This window comes from Dioscorea cayenensis, chromosome 11 (genome assembly GCF_009730915.1).
Source record: "Dioscorea cayenensis subsp. rotundata cultivar TDr96_F1 chromosome 11, TDr96_F1_v2_PseudoChromosome.rev07_lg8_w22 25.fasta, whole genome shotgun sequence".
NCBI lineage: Eukaryota > Viridiplantae > Streptophyta > Magnoliopsida > Dioscoreales > Dioscoreaceae > Dioscorea > Dioscorea cayenensis.
This window is the reverse complement of record NC_052481.1, coordinates 13484737-13506782: the sequence shown is the minus strand read 5'-3', so window position 1 is coordinate 13506782 and position 22046 is coordinate 13484737. Positions and strand designations below refer to the sequence as shown.

Sequence of the window (22046 nt, the reverse complement as noted above, 5' to 3'; positions counted from 1 at the left end):
AGAATTTTAAATTTTTTTAGGTTTCTTATATTTGTTTCTTATGTTGTATTATTATATAAAAAAATTTCAAAAAACCAATAAACTAAAATTTGAATTCCAATATCTGATATGTGGATACCAAATTTTTGGTATTTAGTTTGAATCGAGTGGGATGCGGGTTATCGATTTTTCTTACACCTAATTGAAACCAAGAATATACAACTAAAATTTGTTTTTACAAGTCACGAAAATATATTGCATCTTATCTGAGAAACAAATAATAATAATAATTATCATTATATATATATTAAATATTTAAGTACTCTATATAAACTCCATCTCTAATAACTACCTCATCTTTTTTTCTCAAAACCCTCTGATCACTCCGGTGAATTACGTGGTACCAGGCAAGATGATGATCAAGGTCGAAAGCTCTGATGGAATGGTGTTTGAACTAGATCAGAAGGCGGCGGAGCAGTCCTTCTTCATCAACGAAACAATCCAGTACTGCATCGAGCAAGTGAATACCATCAAGATCCCTAACATCAATGGCAAGATTCTCTCCATGATTGTGAATTTCTGCAGGAAGCATGCTGAAACTGTCGATTTCATTGAACTCCAAAGCTGGGATGATGAGTTCATCAAAGATTACAACACGGATGATATCTTTGATCTCATCAGTGTGAGTCAGATATCTACCTATAGATTCATATCGTCTAAGAATCTAATTATCATCTGCATTTTTTTCTTTTCCTTTTTTTTTCCCCTTGTGATTCGTTTGATGGATTTGGAGATTTCTCGGCTGAATCTTGTGTTGTGTTTTAGTTTAAATGATGATGATGATGATGATGTTAATTAAAAGCATGAGTTCATGTTATTCATGTGACGAAATTGGGCTTTTTGGTTGGATCTTGTGTTTTATTTTGCTGCAGATGATAATGATGAAGATGTTAATTGTTGGATAGATTTAATGATTAATCGTGAACCATCAACATTTTTCTTGTTATTCATGTGATGAATATATATGTAGCTTTCTTGGTTGATACTTGTGTAGTATTGAAGTTTAGATGATGACGATGATGATGATGATGATGATATGAATGTTAGATTAATGTATGGCTTAATCATCTAAGCATCATCTGCGTGTTTTTGTTGGAAGCAGGGTGGGAATGTTACTAGGTAAAACAAAGAGAAAGAGGCAAATTTCGTTGTGAAAAGTTACTCTTGTCATTTTTGAATATTTTTGCAGAATTGTTGCTTAATATGATTGTAGATGTAAAATAGACAATCCTACTCCCATTTCCTCCATTCGTAGGCCATAACAACTTCATTATATTGCCAAATCAATGTGTGAAAATTACTTTTATTTGAGTTCTTTTTTCTCTCTTTCTTTCTTCTCTACCTCTAGTAGGTTGTCATAATTCTCTCATCGTTATATTAAATTACTATATATATATATATATATATATATTTTGTTTTACTCTCCCTTGAATGAGCATATTTTACTATATAGGAATAGGATCACTATATTCATTTTCAAAGATTTATACAAAATTGTTGCTACTATCTAATTATATAATTTTAGAAATACTTCTTTGTGGAATTGGCTAATCAAAATATCAGCCATGCATCTAAAATTTCTCGGTTAGTTTCATAATAGCATTCTTATATTGTTTATTTATCTATTTATTTATTGTTATGGTATTTTCTAGATAGATCAAATATGTTCCAATTACTCCTGTGACTTCATTTTACACCGTCATTACTTCAATTGCGACATTTATATGTATCCTTCCCATCCATTGGATTAGGACATGAAAAAAAAAGAGGACCACTATATCAATTAGACAGTTAACAACCAATGGTTAAATTTTTGTCAAAAATTAATGAACATGAACCTTCATGACTTCAACTAATATGGCAAATTTCACACTGTGATCAGTGATGAACCAACCTAGTCTTAGCCCTCCAAATTGTGCAAGCTGCTTTGCAGTAGATGAATTAGAAGTTTTGAGAATAAACATATTGTTCTTGGTATTGTCTTGTTGTGCCATTGATTTCATAGTTCTTGTGTACATTAGCAAAACAAGAATTTTCCTCCTTTATGCATCTTAATGCTTTGGTTTCAGTGACAAACTTTTTACTGTGACATTCAGGCTTCTGATTTTCTCCGCATCCATAGTCTCATGAATCTTTGTTGCTCCAAGGTGGCAAAATTGATCGAAGGGAAGACTGCTAGTGAAATCCGAGACATGTTAGGTATCGAGTATGACTTCACTGAAGAAGAGAAGGAAGCAATAAGGAAAGAGAACATGTGGGCGTTTTCATGAAGATGGCAGCAATATTGTTTGCCTAAATAAAAAAAACAACACAAGCAGTAAATAAAGCACAAGTGTTTTGTACTGTTCTATGTTTGATTTTCATGGAACAGTACAGATTTTTTTTGTGGTGGTTAATATTTGATTTGCATAAGTACCGAACACAAAATAATACAATAATACTTTTTTACTATTCTATATTTGTTTTATAATAAAAAATATACAATAATATTTTATAAAAATTTATGACCACAAAATAGCAACAAATTAAAAAATCAACATAATTTTAAAAATATTTAATCCAAAAAAACAAATTTTTATTAATATCTTAATGTTAAAAAACAAATAAATTGATAGAAAAATAAATAGATAAATAAATAAATAAATTTTTAAATAGATAAATACATAGATAAATAAATAAATAAAATAAAAAAAATTAATAAAATAAATAAATCAAGTTATCACTTTTATAATGAGTAGTGTAATTTGTAATTTTAAATAGGAACAATTTTACTATTAAGTTGCCCTGTGTAAAAAAAATTAAGAAGTTGTGTTGTACTGATTAGGTAATTTGTTTTATATACCCGCCCCATTTGTAAATCATGCGTATCAAGCGGACCCTTAGTCTATTTTCCTTTCATATTATGATTGTAGCTCATAATTTGCACAGATAATGTCTTTGGTGATGCTTTAACACTAAGGGGTCGTTTGGTTCATGGTAATGACATATTAACACATAACAAAATTATAATGTTAATATGAGTGGGAATGTTATATGGTTGGGAATATTGTGGTAATTTAATATAACCATGTTTGGTTGGGAACTCTTATTACCGGGAATAATTCATTAAAGTGTTTGGTTGTCATAGTAATCTATTTGTTAAAATATAAAAAGTTATAAGATTATCACGTAATCTAAGACAGACACCAAATTTGGTGGTAATAGGATTACCACTTTCTTGGTAATATTTATAAGTTGATAATGTGATATTACCATCCAGATTACCACTTGTGCAATGCCAAACGTGGTAATATTTTCAAATTACCACGTAACACATGGTAATCTTTCTACATTACCATGAACCAAACGGCCCCTAAGAATACATTTTCATTGTCATTAAATAGCTGTTTTGTTGATACTATTTGTTCTTGCGATTAGACTTGATAAAAATATAGGCAAAAAAAAATGTAACTACTTCCAAAAAGATTAAGTACATATTTAAAAAATAATAAATATCGACTGTGAACTAAATAAAATATTAGACAAGGACTTCATTATTTATTTGGCACTTGGGGACTTCATTGACAATGACTTGTATCACATAGTGGAACAAGATATGATATTCATCCTCGGTGATATACGTCTATCTTAGATTTCCCTTAGTAGTAATTAGTAAACTGCTTACTCCCGCACTTAATCTATTAATGACAGCTGGATCCTTTCCCATTTAGTGGACCCAGAACTTTAAAAGGAAAAAAGGGAAGTGTGCATCGCTGGAACATGCTAGGAAAGCTTGTAACTTAGTAGCAAAGAACAAAAAAAGAAGTTTTGGCAACATTAGGTTTTGCTCAAATTACCCATGCATGTTGAATCCTTGTAAGCTGCTCATCATTTAGGGGTATGATTTCTTGTTTGGTCTCTCTTTCATATCCCTTTTGATACTATCATTTTGGTGAGATCTGAGCTTTTCTAGGTGGTAGTTTGGTTATCTATCTTTAGTAATGATGATTATGTTGATGGTGAACCAAGAACAGAGTTCTTGATAATATATTATTATTGTTATCAATCTCTAGTTTGGATAGAGAGAATTTTGTAATTCCATTGTTGATATAGTGGAAGATTTAAGTAGCTTACAAGTCCTACGGTTCTTCAGCGATTTGAGTGGGTTTTCATGTTAAATTTAGTATCTTGCATTTGTGGATTGTTGTGCTCAGCTATTTTGGTTTGTTGCTAGTCTTGTTGATTGACTTTATAAGCAGATTAATTGATTTCCTATTTGAGTACACAAAATGATTCGACTTTGTAGTATTTGCAGTTGTTTTCCCAACATAAACAATCTATTCAAATGTACAAAACTTCTCAACTTCGTCACTTAACCCAATAGGACTTTGATGATCTGTAGTTTGTTGCACAGTGTATGATAAAGAGTAAGATGATTGTTCAAAATTAGATGAAAGCATTGAGCTTGGATTGTTTGCTGAATTGATTTTCTACTTGTTGGGGTTGCTTGCGTTGAAACAGTTAAAAATTCTGTGGAAGTTACTATAGCAAAATCATTGTGCATGGTATTGTAGCAGTTTACTGTTCACGTATATGGCCTCTATATGGGCCGTATAGAGGGGTATAACTCCAAAACAACTCCGAATGGTTTCTATAGGTGCTCAAGAGCCTCCTAGGTCAAATGCAACCCTCAAGAGTGCGATTACAATCCCTCTTTGTGCCCTAGAAATAGGTAAATACTACGAAGATGACGACAATATGCATACAACCATGCAAGACACTAATTTAGCGTGGAAAACCCTACAAATCGAGGAGAAAACCATGGGACTCCTTAGAACTACTTACAAATGCTTCACTACATAACCAATAGGGTACAAGAGGGTGTTCTCTATAGATACAACTAGAGGATTACAACAATGAGAGCATAACAAGTTAAGAGCTCACTCTCAACAATACATACATCATCACTAGGATGGATCTACACAATAAAGACATCAAGAAGAGATTAAGGGAATATCAAACCCGGTAGGTTAGGAGAGCCACCCACAAGGATTCTTTACCTGAGATTTGGGCAAGATCCAACACCAATTTACACTCTGATCGTCTTGCTTGCTTAAGCCCTAACCCTTTTTTTTCCTTCCTCTTCTTCTTGGCTTCTTACCTCTCTCTTTCTTTCACCCTAATATGTTCTGACCCCCTCTTACTCTCTCACTTGGATTTTAGTCCAATGGCAACATTACCATTGTGCCCTCAAGCGCTTCCACTATTGATGTAGTTTTCCTCTGTTTTTCTTTTTCATTAATGGATTGGGCCAAAGCGCCAATCTTATTTCCTCTAGCCCAAATGAGCTGAAACCCTAACAAACCTCTTCCTCAACTCCATTTGGGGTGCTCATCCAAGCATACCCTTTGCCTACAAGCTTCAAGCTTGTCCTTAGGCAAGATCTTTTACTTGTACACTTGCTTGTACATGAGTGTCTTCTTGCTCTTTTGCAGCTTTACCAAGTCATACTTGTGGTTCTCATACAAGGAACTCATTCCTTATTGCATGGCTTTAAACCACTTTTGCTTCTTGTCATGTATCTTAGCCTCTTGGTAGGTTTCTGGCTTTTCACCATTACTAAGCATGACAGACTCCACACAATATCTACTAGAAGGATAATGCTCTCTAGTAGTTTTTTACAACTGAGGTTTCATAGGTGGTGTTGGTGATAGTTATTCTTCTTCTTCTTCTTCATCAGTTAGTTCTATAGCATCAACTGAATGAGTTTGTCTTGCCCCTTCAACTGCCCTCACTCCATTAGTTAGATAGGCCTGCGTTGTTCCCTGTCAACTAGCTTTACTTCATTAGTTGGATGGGCTAAAATTATCCTTGTCTCATCACCATCTTCTTGGACATTTTCCCCTTGATTTGCATTCACCATAAGAGGGGACATGGGATCCAAATTGACAGGATCTCTAACAGACAAACTAGGAGATTTACCTTAGTTGCCATCATCTATCACTTTGAATTCAAGGAATACTACATCTTTGAGCTGACAATTTTCTTGTTTACAAGATCCCACAATCGTATGCAAACTCTTCATAGAAATACCTTATGAAAACACATGGCTTTGCCTCAACACCATCAAGCCTGGACCTTCCATCTTCAGAAGCATGAATATAAGCCCTGTAGCCAAACACTCTCAAGTGATCATAAGAAACATCTTTTCTAGTCCAAACCTTGTCTGGTACACCATTGTCCAAAACAGGTGCTAGAGAAAGATTGATTAAATCCACTGCAGTCCTCATTGCCACCCCCTGAAAAAGCTTAGGTAGCTTTGTATGAGAGAGCATCCATTTGATCCTCTCAACTATTACCTTGTTCACCATCTCTTCCACACCATTTAACTGAGGTGTCTTGGCAAGTATCTTTTCAAGCTTGATACCACTGAGTTTGCAATACCTTTTAAGCTGCCCACTGTACTCACCACTATTTTCTACCTTGACTACTTTCAGTTTTTTCCCTGTTGCTATTTCAACTCTGAGATGGAACTCTTAAAAGCATCAAGCACCTGATTTTTGGTCTTTAGAGTAGTGACCTACATCTTCCTTGAGTGGTCATCAATGAAGCTCACAAAATACTATGCTCCTCCAAGGGATTTCTCTTGTATAGAACATACATTAGTATGGATCAAATCAAGAATACATGACTTTATATATGGGTAATATGAGTGAAAAGAAACTCTATGTATTTTAACTCTAAGAAATCAACACAAACTTTGAGAGTCATACCTTGCAGGTTGGATAGACATTGGTTCCTAACAAGAAGATGTAGTTCTTTCTCGCCGATGTGGCAAAGCCTCTTGTGCCATAAATCAATGTCTGCATCCTTCTTAATTGTGTTCACCTCTCCTTTGTGAAGCCTTTCTTTCAAAACATAGAGTGTGTATGTCTTCCTTCCTTTAGCAACCACTAGGGAGACTTTGGTGAGCTTGCACTTGCCTTCACCAAACCAACTGACAAACCCCTCGCCATCAAGCTTTCTTGTGTATATTAGGTTTAGGCTCATGTCTGGAACATGCCTGACATCTTTGAGTAGTAAATTGTACCCAAGGTTTGTCTCCAACCAAACATCACCAATACCCAAAATCTTTGATGTAGCATTGTTCCCTATTTTCACATTCCCCAAGTCACTACTAGAGTAAGAAGTAAAGAGCTCATCATGAGGAGTAACATGGAATGACGCTCCTGAGTCAAGCACCCAGTCACTCTCTTGGCTGACAAGACTGATACAACTATCATCATATGTAACATAGATGTCACCCTCTGCGGCTATTGTATTTGTCTCTTTCTCTTCTTCACTTCCTCCGCCTTGTTCCTTCCTTAGGAATCTGCACTTATTTATATGACTCACTCTATTGCAGTAAAAACACTTGATGTTTCTCCTGCTTCTTGGCCTTCCTCTAGATGTTTCTCTATCCCCATAATCCTGTGGAAGTCTACATGCACTTCTTCCATACTGTTCATGAGTTTCTGATATGAGCGCTTAAAAAGAAGATTCACCTTTCTCTTTTCTTCTAACTTCTTCACTCAACAAAATTTTTTTTACCATCTCCATTGTTAATGTTCCTCCAGGGGTTGAAGTACTCAGAGATACTGCCAAAGTTTCCCAACTATATGGTAGTGAGCTTAGAAGTAGCAACGCTTGCAACTCATCTTTAAGAGTTATCTTCATAGATGTCAATTGGTTTACCAAGCCCTAAAAGTCACTAGTATGCTCAGTCATACTCCTTCTATCTTTGAACTTCAAATTCACCAACTTCTGATGGTAGTGGCTTTATTTATGAAGGTGTTCTTCTCATACATGGCTTCTAGCTTTTTTCCATAGCTCATCAGTCTTCACTTCTTCAGAAACATGGTGGAAGATACTTACATCAACATATTTCCTAATCATGGCAGATGCTTCCAAATGCAATATCTCCCATTCATCATCACCCATCTTCCATGGCTTTGTCTTTCTCATAGTAGGGAGATACAGGTCTTTCACAATCAACAAGCCTTGCATTCTTCTCTTCCAAATTGCATAATTGGAAGGATTTATTTTGATCATCCCACATGCATTTTGCCCTTCCATTCTAGGTTACAAGAACTGTCTCTGTCAACTTGATGCCCTAATACCACTTGTTAGGGTTACCTGCGCTTGTCGGGTTAGCTACGCTGAAAAATGAAAAAATTCTACGGAAGTTATTGAATCAAAATCACTGTGCACTGTACAATAGTACTTCATTATTCACGTATATAGCCTAGATGCCGGCCGCATGATTTAGTGAAAACTCTCGGGAAAATCCATACCAACCCCTATATGGCCTTATGGACCTCTTATGACCTAATTCAACCTCTCGGGATTTTCTATATTGACCTCTATACGGGTGGTATGGACCTCGTATGATTCCAAAACAACTCCGAATGGTTTCTATAGGTGCTCAAGACCCTCCTAGGTCAAATGCAACCCTCAAGAGTGCCATTACAACCTTTCTTTGCGCCCTAGAAATAGGTAAAGACTACAAAGATGATGACAATATGCATACAACCATGCAAGGTGCCAATTTAGCATGGAAAACCCTACAAATTGAGGGGAAAACCATGGGACTCCTTAGAGCCACTTACAAATGCTTCACTACATAAACAATGGAATACAAGAGGATGTTCTTTCTAGATATAACTAGAGGATTACAACAATGAGAGCATAACAAGTTAAGAACTCACTGTCAACAACACATACATCATCACAAGGATGGATTTACACAATAAAGACATCAAGAAGAGATTAAGGGTAGATCAAACCCGGTAGGTTAGGAGAGCCACCCACAAGGATTCTTTACCCGAGATTTGGGAGATCCAGCACCGATTTGCCATCCGATCATCTTGCTTGCTCAAGACTTAACCCCCTTTTTTTTCTTCCTCTTCTTCTTGGCTTCTTACCTCTCTTTTTCTTTCACCCTAATGTTCTGACCCCCTCTCACTCTCTCACTTGGATTTTAATCCAATGGCAAGATTACCATTGGGCCCTCAAGTGCTTCCACTATTGATGTAGTTTTCTTTTTCTTTTTCTTTTTTATTAAGGGATTAGGCCAAAGCCCCAATCTTATTTCTTCTAGCCCAAATGGGCTGAAACCCAACACTAGTTGCAATTAATTCCCAATATAGTGTCATGTTTGTAATGGCTAGAGGTGTGGATATCTACACATTTACTGCTTAGTAGTCATTTAATCTCCAAAATTTTCTTGTATTAGAGTTGCAAGGTTCCATCTTTGTTAAAGGCTGATTTATAGAGGAATCACATGTCAAGCAGAAGAAGTGATTGCCATCCAATTCTAGTTTTTTCTGGAGAATATTTTAATCATTGGTGTGTTAAGATGAATCCCTATTTAGATCATAAGATTTGTGGACTATGTTGAGGATGGATATGATCAATCTCTGACAACACTCCTTTGCATGTGTACCGCAAGTGCACGGGTTGTCGAAGTAATAAAAGTACCTTGGTGAGTGGGTAGTCATATCCACAGGGAATAGTGATTAGAAACACAAGAATTGCTATTTAACTATGGTGAAGATGAATCAATAGTGGTGTGAATAATATTAATACAAATAAAAATGAATAAAACAAGAGAGAGAGAGACGCAATAAAATGATAGGAGAGACAATTGACAGAAAGTGGGGTACCTGGATATTGCTCACCCTAGGACTATTGTTTCAAGTGCAAAACCAACCATTATGTCTCTTAAATGATGCTTAATAAGTTGTGCAAATCCTAAAATACACGCTCCCAAATCTAAAGTCAACCGTGACTAAACCTACACTATGCCCTGGCAGAGAAATCGCTCAGTCTCAACACCTCACACTATATAAGGTCGCATAAAGCTCTAGCGACTCCAAGTGATATCTCTATTCCCTAATATAGATCTAAACCTTTGGTCCAGGCAGAAGACCCCTAGTCACAACTAAGCCCCAGCACTAAGGATTACTTCAATGCTTCACTCGATTGCTCGCACAACTAAGCCCCAGCGGAGTTCCTCTCTTAGCACTTCATTCTATTGTGACCGTGAAGAACTCTTGGAATACGGAGGTAGGATAAATCACACTGGAGGGGAAAAGGGACGTTCTGTTACCTGTCGACTCACCCTCTCAACTCTCTCCAACCTAGCTTTGTCTAACACTCATGGTGTGTCACTTATCCACAAGGATTACCAAGATGGATTCTCAATCCTAGTGTCACTCTAAGGGAAAATTAACTCAACAAGCATTCAAGATTAGAACTCAATTAGAACATCAATTAAAGAAAACATAATAAAAGGTCAATGAAACAAAATTATCCTAGAGTTTACAAGTCCAAACACTCACTAGCGGTTTATCTCTCCATGGAGCAAGATACAATCAATAATGAAATCAAATATAAAAACATGTAATCCATAAGTAAAACCCCTCGCATTCCATTTTGATGGTTTTGCGGAGTGGCTTTATCTTCTCCAAGGGTTCCCTCGTCAAGCCTAGGTCACACCTCGCCAAATTGATGCTGGTGAAAGCTCCCCTAATAACTATCTTCTAAAAGAACACGGTATTGAAGGCTGTAGAGCCACTCTAAAAGCCTTGCTAAAGCCTCTCCAAACCCTAGTCGTGACCGCCTCCAAAGATGAGGAAAAGATAGAAAAAGGATTCGGAAAGGATCCCCAAAATGCCATAAGTCATGGCTTTAAATAAGCTGAAATCTGGCATCCACACGGGCGTGTAGAATTTCCACACGTTCGTGTGAGTTTCTGGGACTCAACATGGACGTGTGTGCTTCACAACCCATTGGAACTCAACTCTCAATGAATATAACTCCATCAAATGTACCATTAGGAGTTCAGGGGAGTATTTTTTCAATTGCCCACTTGCACATATGTTTTTGATTACTTTATTTTTTATTGAGCTTGCAAGCGTACATTGAGGGCAATGTACATCTTAAATGTGTGTGTGTGTTGGGGGAGTTCATATTACAGTTCTATACTTATGTTTTTATTATACATGCTCATGTAGCCAATGGTGGGTCACCTTAGTTGCAATGGTTGTATTCATATATTTAGGAGAATTTTTAACATTGAATGTTCTCATGCTCTAGTTTTACTTGAATTTTTAGAAATTTTGCCCGATTGACACTTTGTTGCACTACTCATTCATTAAACCTTGTGTAAACTCAGGTTCGACATTTGAGGGACTAGTTTTAGTTTGTTCCTTCTTTAGTTTCTTTTTTTTAAAAAAAAAATGGTGGAATGAAAAGAAAAAAAGTTATGTTATTTTTGTTTGTGTATTGGGGGTGGAAAGAGCTACCACCTATGAAGTATGAAGCTATTCTCATAAGTTGGATACTAGTTATGCCCTAATGAGAGAAAGAGCTATCTCATGGGATGAGTGAAAGCTACTACCGCGGTAGAAAAAGCTACTACCTCGAAAGTGTGAAAGCCACCTTAGCGGCCGCTTCAGAAAGGGTTACCTTAGAGGATATGTGAAGCTACTACCTTCTCCGTTCTTTTTGTACATAAATAAGTCCCTTGCATTTAGAACTTTGAGGAGTACACATTGGATTGACTTTAGTGAGTTTCACACACTTATATGATTTTGGGTTTGTTGTCCTTTTTTATTCAAGTTTTTAGCTAGAGCATTGATTTTTCTTATTCGGTGTTGAAATTTTTCCTTACTTGTAGAATGCTTCCCTTGCATGCTTTTGGTGAACCTAAGGCCAAGCACTTTCATTTTTCCTTCTTATGTGCTTTAATGTTTTATTTTGCTTAAGGACAAGCAAAAGCTTAAGTGTGGAGGAGTTTGATAAGTGCTTGTGTAATAGTAATATGAAGTATTCTGTTCTTACATTGAGCATTACTTTTCTAAGATTTTATTGCTTATACATGTGTATTTGTGTTCTTTTGTGCATGTAGGGTTGTGGAGACGATTATGAAAGAAAAAAACAAAAAGTAGATCGTGGATGCACTTTGTTGATGAAATCTTGGAGTGAACAAACGTGAAAACACAAGTTGTGCTCAAAGACATATGATTGTGTGCCAACCACTACTGTGCTCAAGTAAATACATGGTTTAGAGGGGCACAAAGGCAGTCACATTCGCGTGTTCTGACTTGTGCAAGGCTAGCAAGATCTCTGTAAATGTGATTTTTATTGACGACACAATGTGATCTACCACATGGATGTGTGCCCATTCATGTGGTCTCGATGAAGAGTGTGGATTCGGGAACATTTTGGCAAAATACTATAGAGGTTACTACAGCAAAGCACTGTAGCAGTTACTGTTCACAGCTTGCAGAAAAATGTAGTTCCAGAAATTTCCACGGGCGTGTACAAATTCCACGCGCTCATGTGGATGCCCAATTCTAGCCTATTTAAAGCTGCGACTTATGACGTTTTGGGGATCCTTTTTCCAATCCTTTTCCTATCTTTTCCCCACCTTTGGAGGCACTCGCGGCTAGGGTGACAACGCCCTTTTGCGTGTGTACCACAAGTGCATGGGTTTGTCGAAGTAATAATACCTTGGTGAGTGGGTAGTCTATCCACAGAGAATAGTGATCAAAAACACAAAGATTGCTATTTAACTAGAATGAAAATGAATCAATAGTGGTGTGAACAAAATCAATAAAAATAGAAATAGGGAAAGAAGAATGAGGCGCAAATAAAAGTTAGGAGAGACAATCGACAGAAATTGGGGCACCCAGACATTACTCACCCTAGGAATAATGTTTCAAGTGCAAGACCAACCATTATGTTTCTCAACTGATGCTTAATGAGTCATGGAAATCCTAAAACACACGGTCCCAAACCTAAGGTCAACCGTGACTAACCCTACACTATGCCTCCATGGAGAAATCGCTTAGTCTTGACACCTCACACTATGTAAGGTTGCTTAAAGCTCTAGAGATTCCAAGTGATAAACCCTATTCCCTAATATAAATCTAACCCTTTGGTCCAGGCGAAAGAACCCTAGTCACAATTAAGCCCCATATACTAAGGATTACTTCAACGCTTCACTCTATTACTTGCGCAACTAGGCCCCAACGGAGTTTGTCTCTTAGCACTTCACTCTATTGTGACCGCAAAGAACTCTTGGAATGTGGAGGTAGGATAAATCACATTGGAGGGGAAAGGGGACGTTCTAGTACCTCTCGACTCACCCTCTCAACCCTCTCCAATCTAGCATTATCTTACCCTCATGGTGTGTTACTCATCCACAAAGGTTACCAAGATGGATTCTCAACCCTAGTGTCACTCTAAGGGAAAATCAACTCAACAAGCATTCAAGATTAGAACTCAATTAAAAACATCAATTAAAGAAACACAATAGAAAGGTCAAAGAAATAATATCATCTTAGGGTTTACAAGTCCAAGTACCCACTAGGGGTTTAGCTCTCCATGGAGCAAGATATAATCAATAATGGAATCAAAAGTAAAGATATGCAATCCACGAATAAAACCCCTTGGTGTCCATATCGATGATCTTGTGGAGTAGCCGCGTCTTCTCCAAGAGTTTCCTCGTCATGCTTAGGGCACACCTCGCCGAACTGATGTTGACAAAAGCTCCCCCAATAACTATCTTATGAAGGAACACAATAGAACTACTCCAAAAACCTAGAAAATGCCTATCCAAACCCTAGCCGCGAGTGCCCCTAAAGATGGTGAAGAGATAGGCAAAAGATGGGAAAAAGATTCTCAAAATGGGCTGAAATCGTGACTTAAATAGGGCTTAAATCGGCAGGAATAGATTTTCTACGGCCTGTGAACAGTGACTGCTATAGTAACTTTGCTACATTGATTTTCTAGAGTAACCTGCTATAGTCTCTGACAAAATACTCCATAATCCACACTTTTCATCGAGACCACATAAATGGGCACACATTCATGCGGTAGATCGCGTTGCTTCTTCAATAAAATCATATTTGACGACAATCTTACTAGCTTTGCACAAGTCAGAACACATGACTGTAACTGCCTTTGTGCCCCTCCACTTTGCATGTTCACTCAAGCATAACGGAGGTTGGTACACACTCATGTGTCTTTGAGCACAACTTGTGTCTTCACATTTGTTCACTCCAAGATTTTATTAACAACATGCATTCATGATCTACTTTTGCTACTTTCTTCCATGCTTGTCTCCACAACCCTACATGCACAAAAGTAACACAAATACACATGTATGAGCGATAAAATCTGAGAAAAGTAATGATCATTATAAGAAAAGTAATGCTCATTATAAGAAAAAAATACTTCATGTTACTAATACACAAGCACTTATCATAGGGTTTGGAGAGGTTTATCAAGGCTTTTGGAGTGGTTCTACGGCCTTCAACACCGCGTTCCTTCGGAAGATAGTTATTGGGGGAGCTTTTGTCGGCATCTATTCGGCGAGGTGTGCCCTAGGCTTGATGAGGGATTCCTTGGATAAGACGAGGCCAGTCTGCAAGATCATCGACACGGAGTACGAGGAGGTTTTACTTATAGATTGCATGTTTTTACATTTGATTTCATTATTGATTGTACCTTGCTCCATGGAGAGCTAAACCCCTAGTGGGTGCCTGGACTTGTGAACCCTAGGATGCTTTTGTTTTATTGACCTTTCATTATGTTTCTTTAATTGATGTCTTTAATTGAGTTCCAATCTTGAATGCTTGTTGAGTTAATTTTTCCTTAGAGTGACACTAGGGTTGAGAATCCATCTTGGTAATCCTTGTGGATGAGTGACACACCATGAGGGTTAGACAAAGCTAAGTTGGAGAGGGTTGAGAGGGTGAGTCGAGAGGTAGCGGAACGTCCCCTTTCCCCTCCAGTGTGATTTATCCTACCTATGTATTCCAAGAGTTCTTTGCTGTTTAGCTGTCACAATAGAGTGAAGTGCTAAGAGAGGAACTCCGCTGGGGCTTAGTTGCGCGAGCAAAAGAGTGAAGCATTGAAGTAATCCTTAATGCTGGGGCTTAATTGTGAATAGGGGTCTTCCGTCTGTACCAAAGGGTTAGATTTATATTAGAGAATAGGATTTATCACTTGGAGTCGCTAAAGCTTTAAGCGACCTTATACAGTGTGAGGTGTTGAGACTGAGCGATTTCTCAGCTGGGGGCATAGTGTAGGGTTAGTCACGGTTAACCTTAGGTTTGGGACCATGTATTTTAGGATTTCCATGACTCATTAAGCATCAGTTAAGACACATAATGGTTGGTTTTGCACTTGAAACAATAGTCCTAGAGCTAGGGTGAGCAATGTCCGGGTACCCCACTTTTTGCCAATTGCCGCTTCTATCATTTTACTGCGTCTCTCTCTTGTTTTCTTTATTTTTATTTGCAATGATATTGTTTACACCACTATTGATTCATCTTCATCATAGTTAAATAGCAATTCTTGTGTTTCTAATCAATATTCCTTGTGGATACGACTGCCCACTCAGCAGGGTATTTTTATTACTTCGAAAACCCATGCACTTGCAGTACACACACAAAGGGGTGTTTTCAAGTATTTGGCGCTGTTGGAGAGGAATATGCATTTTAGAAACATTTTGTACTTTGCTATTTTATCTATTCTTTACTTGTTCTATTTCATACTTTCTTATTCTTCCATCGTTCTGATTCGTTTTCTTTTATTTGGTTGCAGCTCCAGGTTATGACCCGAGGAAACCGTTCGACATGGTTGAAGGAAATCTGGACATTGAACAAAGAATTCATAGAAGGAGAAAAGAACCTGTACAAGAATAGTCAAATCAAGATGAGATAGAAGGTGAAGGTCTGATAACATGGTAGAACATAATGAGCAGCAGAGGACACTCTTAGATTATTCCAGACCCGCAGTTTTTGGCACGCAGTCCAGTATTATGCGACCATCGATTATAGCTCATAATTTTGAGCTCAAGCCAAGCTTCATCCAGATGATACAGCAGTCAGCACAGTTTAATGGTTTGGCTGATGAGGATCCAAACAATCACATTGAGAACTTCTTGGAAGTGTGCGACATGCTCAAGATTAATAGAGTAATGGATTATACTATCAAGTTGAGGGCCTTCCCATTTTCCTTGAAAGGGAGAGCAAAGCAATGGCTACATTCATTACCTAGAGCATCGATCACTAAATGGGAGGAGATGGTAGAAGCTTTTCTTGCCTGATATTTTCCTCCTGAAAATCCGCGAAGCTTAGGAATGAAATATCCTCTTTTGTGCAAACGGAATTAGAGTCTTCTTTTGAGACATGGGATAGGTTCAAGGAGCTCCTGTGGAAATTTCCTTAACATGGGTTTCTTGAGTGGATGATCATTCAGACTTTCTATAATGGTTTGAACCCAAGTAAAAAGCGATTACTTGATGTTGCAGCAGGAGATACCTTAGGAAGCAAGACCCTTGACGAGGCCCAACATCTCATTGAAGAAATGGCTATGAATAGTTAACAGTGGAACACAAGGGACAGAGAGAAGGTAGCCGGATTTCATAAGATTGATGGAGTTACCTCATTGGCGGCCCAGGTTTAGTCATTGAGTAAAAAGTTAGACACTCTAACTTCTCCTATAGTGGCGACTATGATGAGTTGCACTGGGTATAGGGGAGGACATGCTCTATCCGATTGTTCAATTTCTATTGGTGGTACATCCTCAGTAGAACAAGTGGATTTTGTGGGTAATGCAATGAAAGGACAAGGAAATCTGTATAGCATTACCTACAATCCGGGTTGGAGGAGCCTCCCAAACCTTTCTTGGAGTAATCAAGGGAAACAGAAGACGATGGCACCACCTGGTTTCCAACAACAACAACAAGCCCCGAACATGGAGAATCGAGTTTCAGGGTTGGAGAACTAGATGACCGACTTAGAGAAGGCCTTCACCAAGTTCATTCAATCGTCAAATACAAGATTTCAATTGGCTGAGGCCACACTTCGCAACCACACCGCATCACTGCACAACTTAGAGAATCAAGTGGGTCAAATTGCGAAGTCACTCTCGGAAAGACCTTAAGAGAGTTTTCCTAGCAACACAGAAACCAACCCAAGAGAACATGTGAAGGCGATCACTTTGAGAAGTGGTCGTGAAGTTGAGGGTAGGCTCCCGAGTGAGAAGGCCAATGTTGAAGCACCCAAGGTCATGGAGGCTGAGGAAGAACCAAAGGGAAGGAGGTGGCATCCCCATCTTACAAGCCAAGAATCCCTTATCCTTCGATATTAAAGAATGACCAAAATAATGAGCAATACAAGGAGTTCTTGGGTCTATTCAATCATTTTCACATCAATATCCCATTTGTGGGGGCGTTGTCTCAAATACCTTGTTATGCAAAGTTTCTCAAGGACCTCTTGACCAACAAGAGGAAGTTGGAGAAGAGTGCATCTGTGATCTTAGATGTTTCATGTTCGGCGGTGTTGCAAAAGAATATGCTGAACAGGAAGAAGGACCCCGGAAGTTTTATCATTCCATGCAACATTGGCAATTTGGGTGAAGAGAAGGCATTGGCGGACTCTGTGGCTAGCATCAACGTCATGCCTTACAGATTCTTCTAGAAGCTATGCTTGGGAGAGTCTAGGCCCACTTGGATGACACTTTAATTTATGGACCTTATGATTAGACATCCAAGGGGCATCATCGAAGACGTACTTGTGAAAGTCGACAAGTACATATTTTTTGTAGACTTTGTAGTGTTGGATGTTGATGAGGTTGTTGATGTTCCGCTGATACTTGGGAGGTCATTCTTACGCACTTCCAAAGCTCTCATTGACATAGGGTTGCTTGTTTGTAATTTGGATGATCATCTTTGTTGATGTATTGTTGGATGTTATATTTTTTTTTATTGAATTTTGTAGTTTGTGGTTTAAGCTTTGTGCTCATTGATGTGTTGGATTGCATGAGAACTATGCGGTTCAACTTCTAGGTTGTACTTGGTTGCGTGATCATACCCCTTGTACTAGACACACTTAGCTTGGAAGGGATTCATGTATCAATACACCGTGACCATCGGGTATTTCGTACCCCTCCAAACATTAGGGTTGGACCTAGTTTGAGTATCGACCCTAATTAGAGACTTCACTAAGTGTAATGTAATCATAGGAGGATTTAGACAGGAGCAATTATGATCCTATACTTGTGTGAGATTAGCGGTTAACCGCCGTGACCATCGGGATGACCTATTTTAGGAGTCTCATGGCCAACCTACCATCTCAACATTTCATCCTAAATTCAGTACCTAATAACAATCCTGGGGGATTCATTATACAAATCATCACTTCTTGTGTTTGATTCTCCTTTGATTGCCAATTGTGTGTGATAGTAGTCCGGATTTCATTCTAGTTAGTTCTTTCTCTTTTTTATAATTACTATTTATCTTTTGAAGTGTTTGTCTAGGAAATAGACAAAAGGGAAGTATTACTAGCTTCTTGGCCACATAGAATATGACCCCTGTGTCACACACGCAGTATTACTTGATGACCCCGTGCACTTGCTGGTCACCAACCAAGTTTTTGGCGTCGTTGCCAAGGATACAAGGGATACAAGGAAAACCTGTAGTCTATTGCTTTAGTCATTTATTTTGCCTTTTGTAAATATTTGTCTTTGCATGTGTATTTTACCATTTTGTGTATATTTATTTATTTTCCTTCTCTCTTGTTTTCTTTGACAGCTTATTGATTTTAGTTCTGTTTATTTACACAGGGCCATGGATTTTGAAGAAAGATTGTTGGTCGCAAAAATCTATTCACTTGAGAAAAGGATGGAAATTTTTTTTGCCATGAAATAAAGCCAAGGCAATCCACAACAACCAAGACCACCACAGCCCCAAGGCCCCCAATTTCAGCCCCAATAGCAACAAGTGAAGAAATACACTACCGAAGATGTTCTAGTAAAGTTTATGCTCAACATGGACGTGAAATTTCAAAACGTAAACACCTAGTTTGACCACAATTGGAAAAGAAGCTCAATTGACCACAATTGAAGAAGCTAATTGCCTCAACATTGATCATTCCGTCAATCTATCTATTTTGGTCAAGTGCACTAGAAAAATTTTGGGAATTGTATTTGAAGATGTGGGTAGGAAGCTAAGGTCATCCTTGAACCCACCAATGCTGGGCTTGGACAATGCCCAACCAAAAATATTTCCATGGTGGCCCAAGCAAATTTTGTGGGTCTTTTTTGATCATTCAAGAAAGGTTGAGAAAAGAAATGTGGATAGGATGTTAAAGCCACCAATTAATCCACCCATGCAAAGCTCGACGAGTTCTCAACCAAACTTGTTCCCTTGGAAACCCAAACAACTCCTATGGGTAGTTCAAGGGCATTTGACAAGATTCAAGGAAGAAGATGTGGGTAGGAGGTGGAAACTGTCCAAGGACACAACCATGCCGAGCTTAAATAACTCTCGACCGAAAGTATTTCCTTGGAGGCCCAATCAACTTGGTGGAGTACTCAAAATAATTTTTGCCGGAGCCAAAAAAGAAGTAGAGAGGATGCTTAAACCAGCCAAGGATCTGCCCAAGTTAAAATTGCACAATGCCCGGCCTAAGCTTTTTCCATGGAGGCCAAAAGATAACTCATGCATGGCCTCCAATTTGACATCATCTCGGAAGGTAAGCTTCATTTTTCTTGGTAACTCTTATGCCATCTATAGCCGTGTTGAACACACCACTTTCAAGCGTCCCTAATGTAAGAAAGAGGTACATCAAGCTAATGATGTTAAACAAGCTCTTCTTGGTAGGCAACCCAAGCTTTTAATTCATGTTCTTGCATTTTTCGTATTCTAGTTGTGTGATAGATTTTTGTCTTGTTGTATTTCTTACTTGTTGTTGTTTGATTGTTAGGTTGTTTTTTGTTGTTTGAGTTAAATCCATGCTTGTTCTTGAATTTTTAGGAGTTTTAGGATTTTACGCTTAATTTGATGTGGAAAAGGGTGTAGTTTCACTTGGTTCAAGGTTGCCAGGAAGGAGTGCCAAAATTGTTTTTTTAAGCTCAGTAGAAAGGTTCACAGGCTTATTAATGGCCATGAACCAGCCCGTGAACCCATCCCAAAAAGACCTTAAGCAGCCACTTATTAGGGGTACCTCTTCATCATTTTCTTCATAACTCTCTCATTTCTCCTCCGTTTTTCCTCATTCTTTCACCATTTTTCTTCATTTTTCATCCTCTACACTCCTATCCTAGATATTGAACCTTGCTTCTTATGGTTTATTCAAGGTTTTACTATCTATTTCACCGATCTTCATCGATTCAAGTTTTGAAGCCCTAGCTTGTGTTTTGAAGTAATCTTGACTTTCCTTCTTGATTTTGTATGTTTTCTTCCTTCAAAACATGGAGAATGATATTTGGTTGTTTTATATTTAATTTATTTGAATTTTTAGCCATTATTTGTAAATTTTTATGATCCAAAAATAAGGAGAACTCTAGCTCTTTTAAGTCTGGGCTACGGTAACTTTTTAATGATGCTTTCCTTGAAGTTGTTTGTCACTTGTAGCATCTTTGTGAATCCCCAACAACACTTGCAATAGAGAGATTTGGACATCTTGTTATTGATTGAGAAGAGAACTTGCATGGAGTCATATTTTCGTATTTTTGTTTAACTTAGCTTGTTTTTGTGTTTGCTTCCTACTTATGAAATAGTGAGATGATATATGCTTGTTGATCTTTACAAGATTATTATGAAAGGAGCTTCGCTCTCATGATCCCTCTTAGATCAAACTCACCCCGTACTCATGCATGTATTATCCAATTCTCACCGAAAATGGGGAAGTTTTTTTATACCATCTCCTCATACTTATTTGATATCTGTCACCATATATTGCTGATATATGCACATTGAGGGTAATGTACGACTCTAGGTGTGCGATGGGGTATTTTATTTGATTGCATGCTTGACTTACCAATAATAGTTGTGATAATTAGTGATAAGTTCTTGAGTAGACATATTTTTCTATATGCTTTACATGCATTGAGCATCATTTTTACCATGGTTTATGTCTCATATTGTGTGTTTGGTATTTTTTTGTGCAATTAGGTTGTGAATGCCTTGAAGAGTCAAAAGGAAGCAAAGATAGGCTATAAAGACACAATTATGGGATTTTTTGTTCAATTAAAGGACCAAGACACGAGAAGAGTTCATGAATGTGGAGATGTGTGCCAACTTCCAAGGAGATTCAAGCCACTTTACTAGTTGGAAGGGCACAAAGGCAGTCACATCTTCATGTTCCTTCTCTTTGTGAAGATTGTAAGACCTTTCAAAGATGTGTAGATGAAGAAAAGTCTTATAGCCTACCACATGGACGTGTGCCCGACCATGTGGCCTTAAGAGAAGAGTGTTTGGACCACAGTTGTGCAAAGTAATGTAGCAAAACACCGCAGCATTTTACTATAGCAGAATTACTATTCACACAACCGCGTGCAAAATCCACATGGGCACGTGGGGCACATGACAGGCGCAGTTTTGGGCTATAAATAGACCATTTGCCCTATTTTTTAGGAGACTTTTTGCGGGGCTTTTTGTGAGAACTCTAAGGGCAAGGCGGCTAAGGTTTTAGAGGAGGTCTTTGGTGATATTGGGGGCCGTTCATCACCAACATTTATCGATCTTCTCTCCATCATAGCATCGAGGGGGCCTTCGGCAACCTAGCTTCAGAGAAGGATTCTTCAAGAAGTTGAACGACCCATCAAGGCCATCATGACGAATTCAAGGCAGTTTTTCTCTATGGTTTTCATTGCTATTCATTGTATTCATCATTGTTTTGTAACTTACCACATGGAGGGCTAAACCCTAGTAGGTATTTGGGCATGTGAACCCTAGGATCTATTCTTTTGTATTGATTTGGTTTATGTTTCTATTAAATCCTAGTTGATTTGAGTTTTAATCTTGTGTTCCCATTGCTTGCATGTGTTATTGATCCTTGTGGTTGATTGTATATGCATGATTTGTTACTTTAATGTGAGAGGTCTCCATTAGAGTTAGAATGCCAAGGTTAAAGAGGGTTGAAAGGGTGAGTAATGAGATAGTGGAGTGTCCCCTTTTCCTTCCG

The 22046-nt window shown here is 38.0% G+C and overlaps 1 protein-coding gene and 1 non-coding gene across 2 annotated transcripts; one reads left to right on the top strand and one right to left on the bottom strand.

The window, feature by feature from the left end:
* Positions 1-359: 359 nt before the first annotated feature.
* LOC120271440 (SKP1-like protein 9) lies at positions 360-2422 on the top strand. The gene is made up of 2 exons (XM_039278119.1): positions 360-661; positions 2136-2422. The coding sequence occupies exons 1-2, from the start codon at positions 392-394 to the stop codon at positions 2307-2309; spliced, it is 444 nt and encodes a 147-aa protein (XP_039134053.1). The 5' UTR covers positions 360-391; the 3' UTR covers positions 2310-2422.
* Positions 2423-16206: 13784 nt separating this feature from the next.
* LOC120272749 lies at positions 16207-16313 on the bottom strand. Its single transcript, XR_005540288.1, has one exon. It is a non-coding gene; the product is annotated as a small nucleolar RNA R71 (small nucleolar RNA).
* Between the last annotated feature and the right edge of the window lie 5733 nt (positions 16314-22046).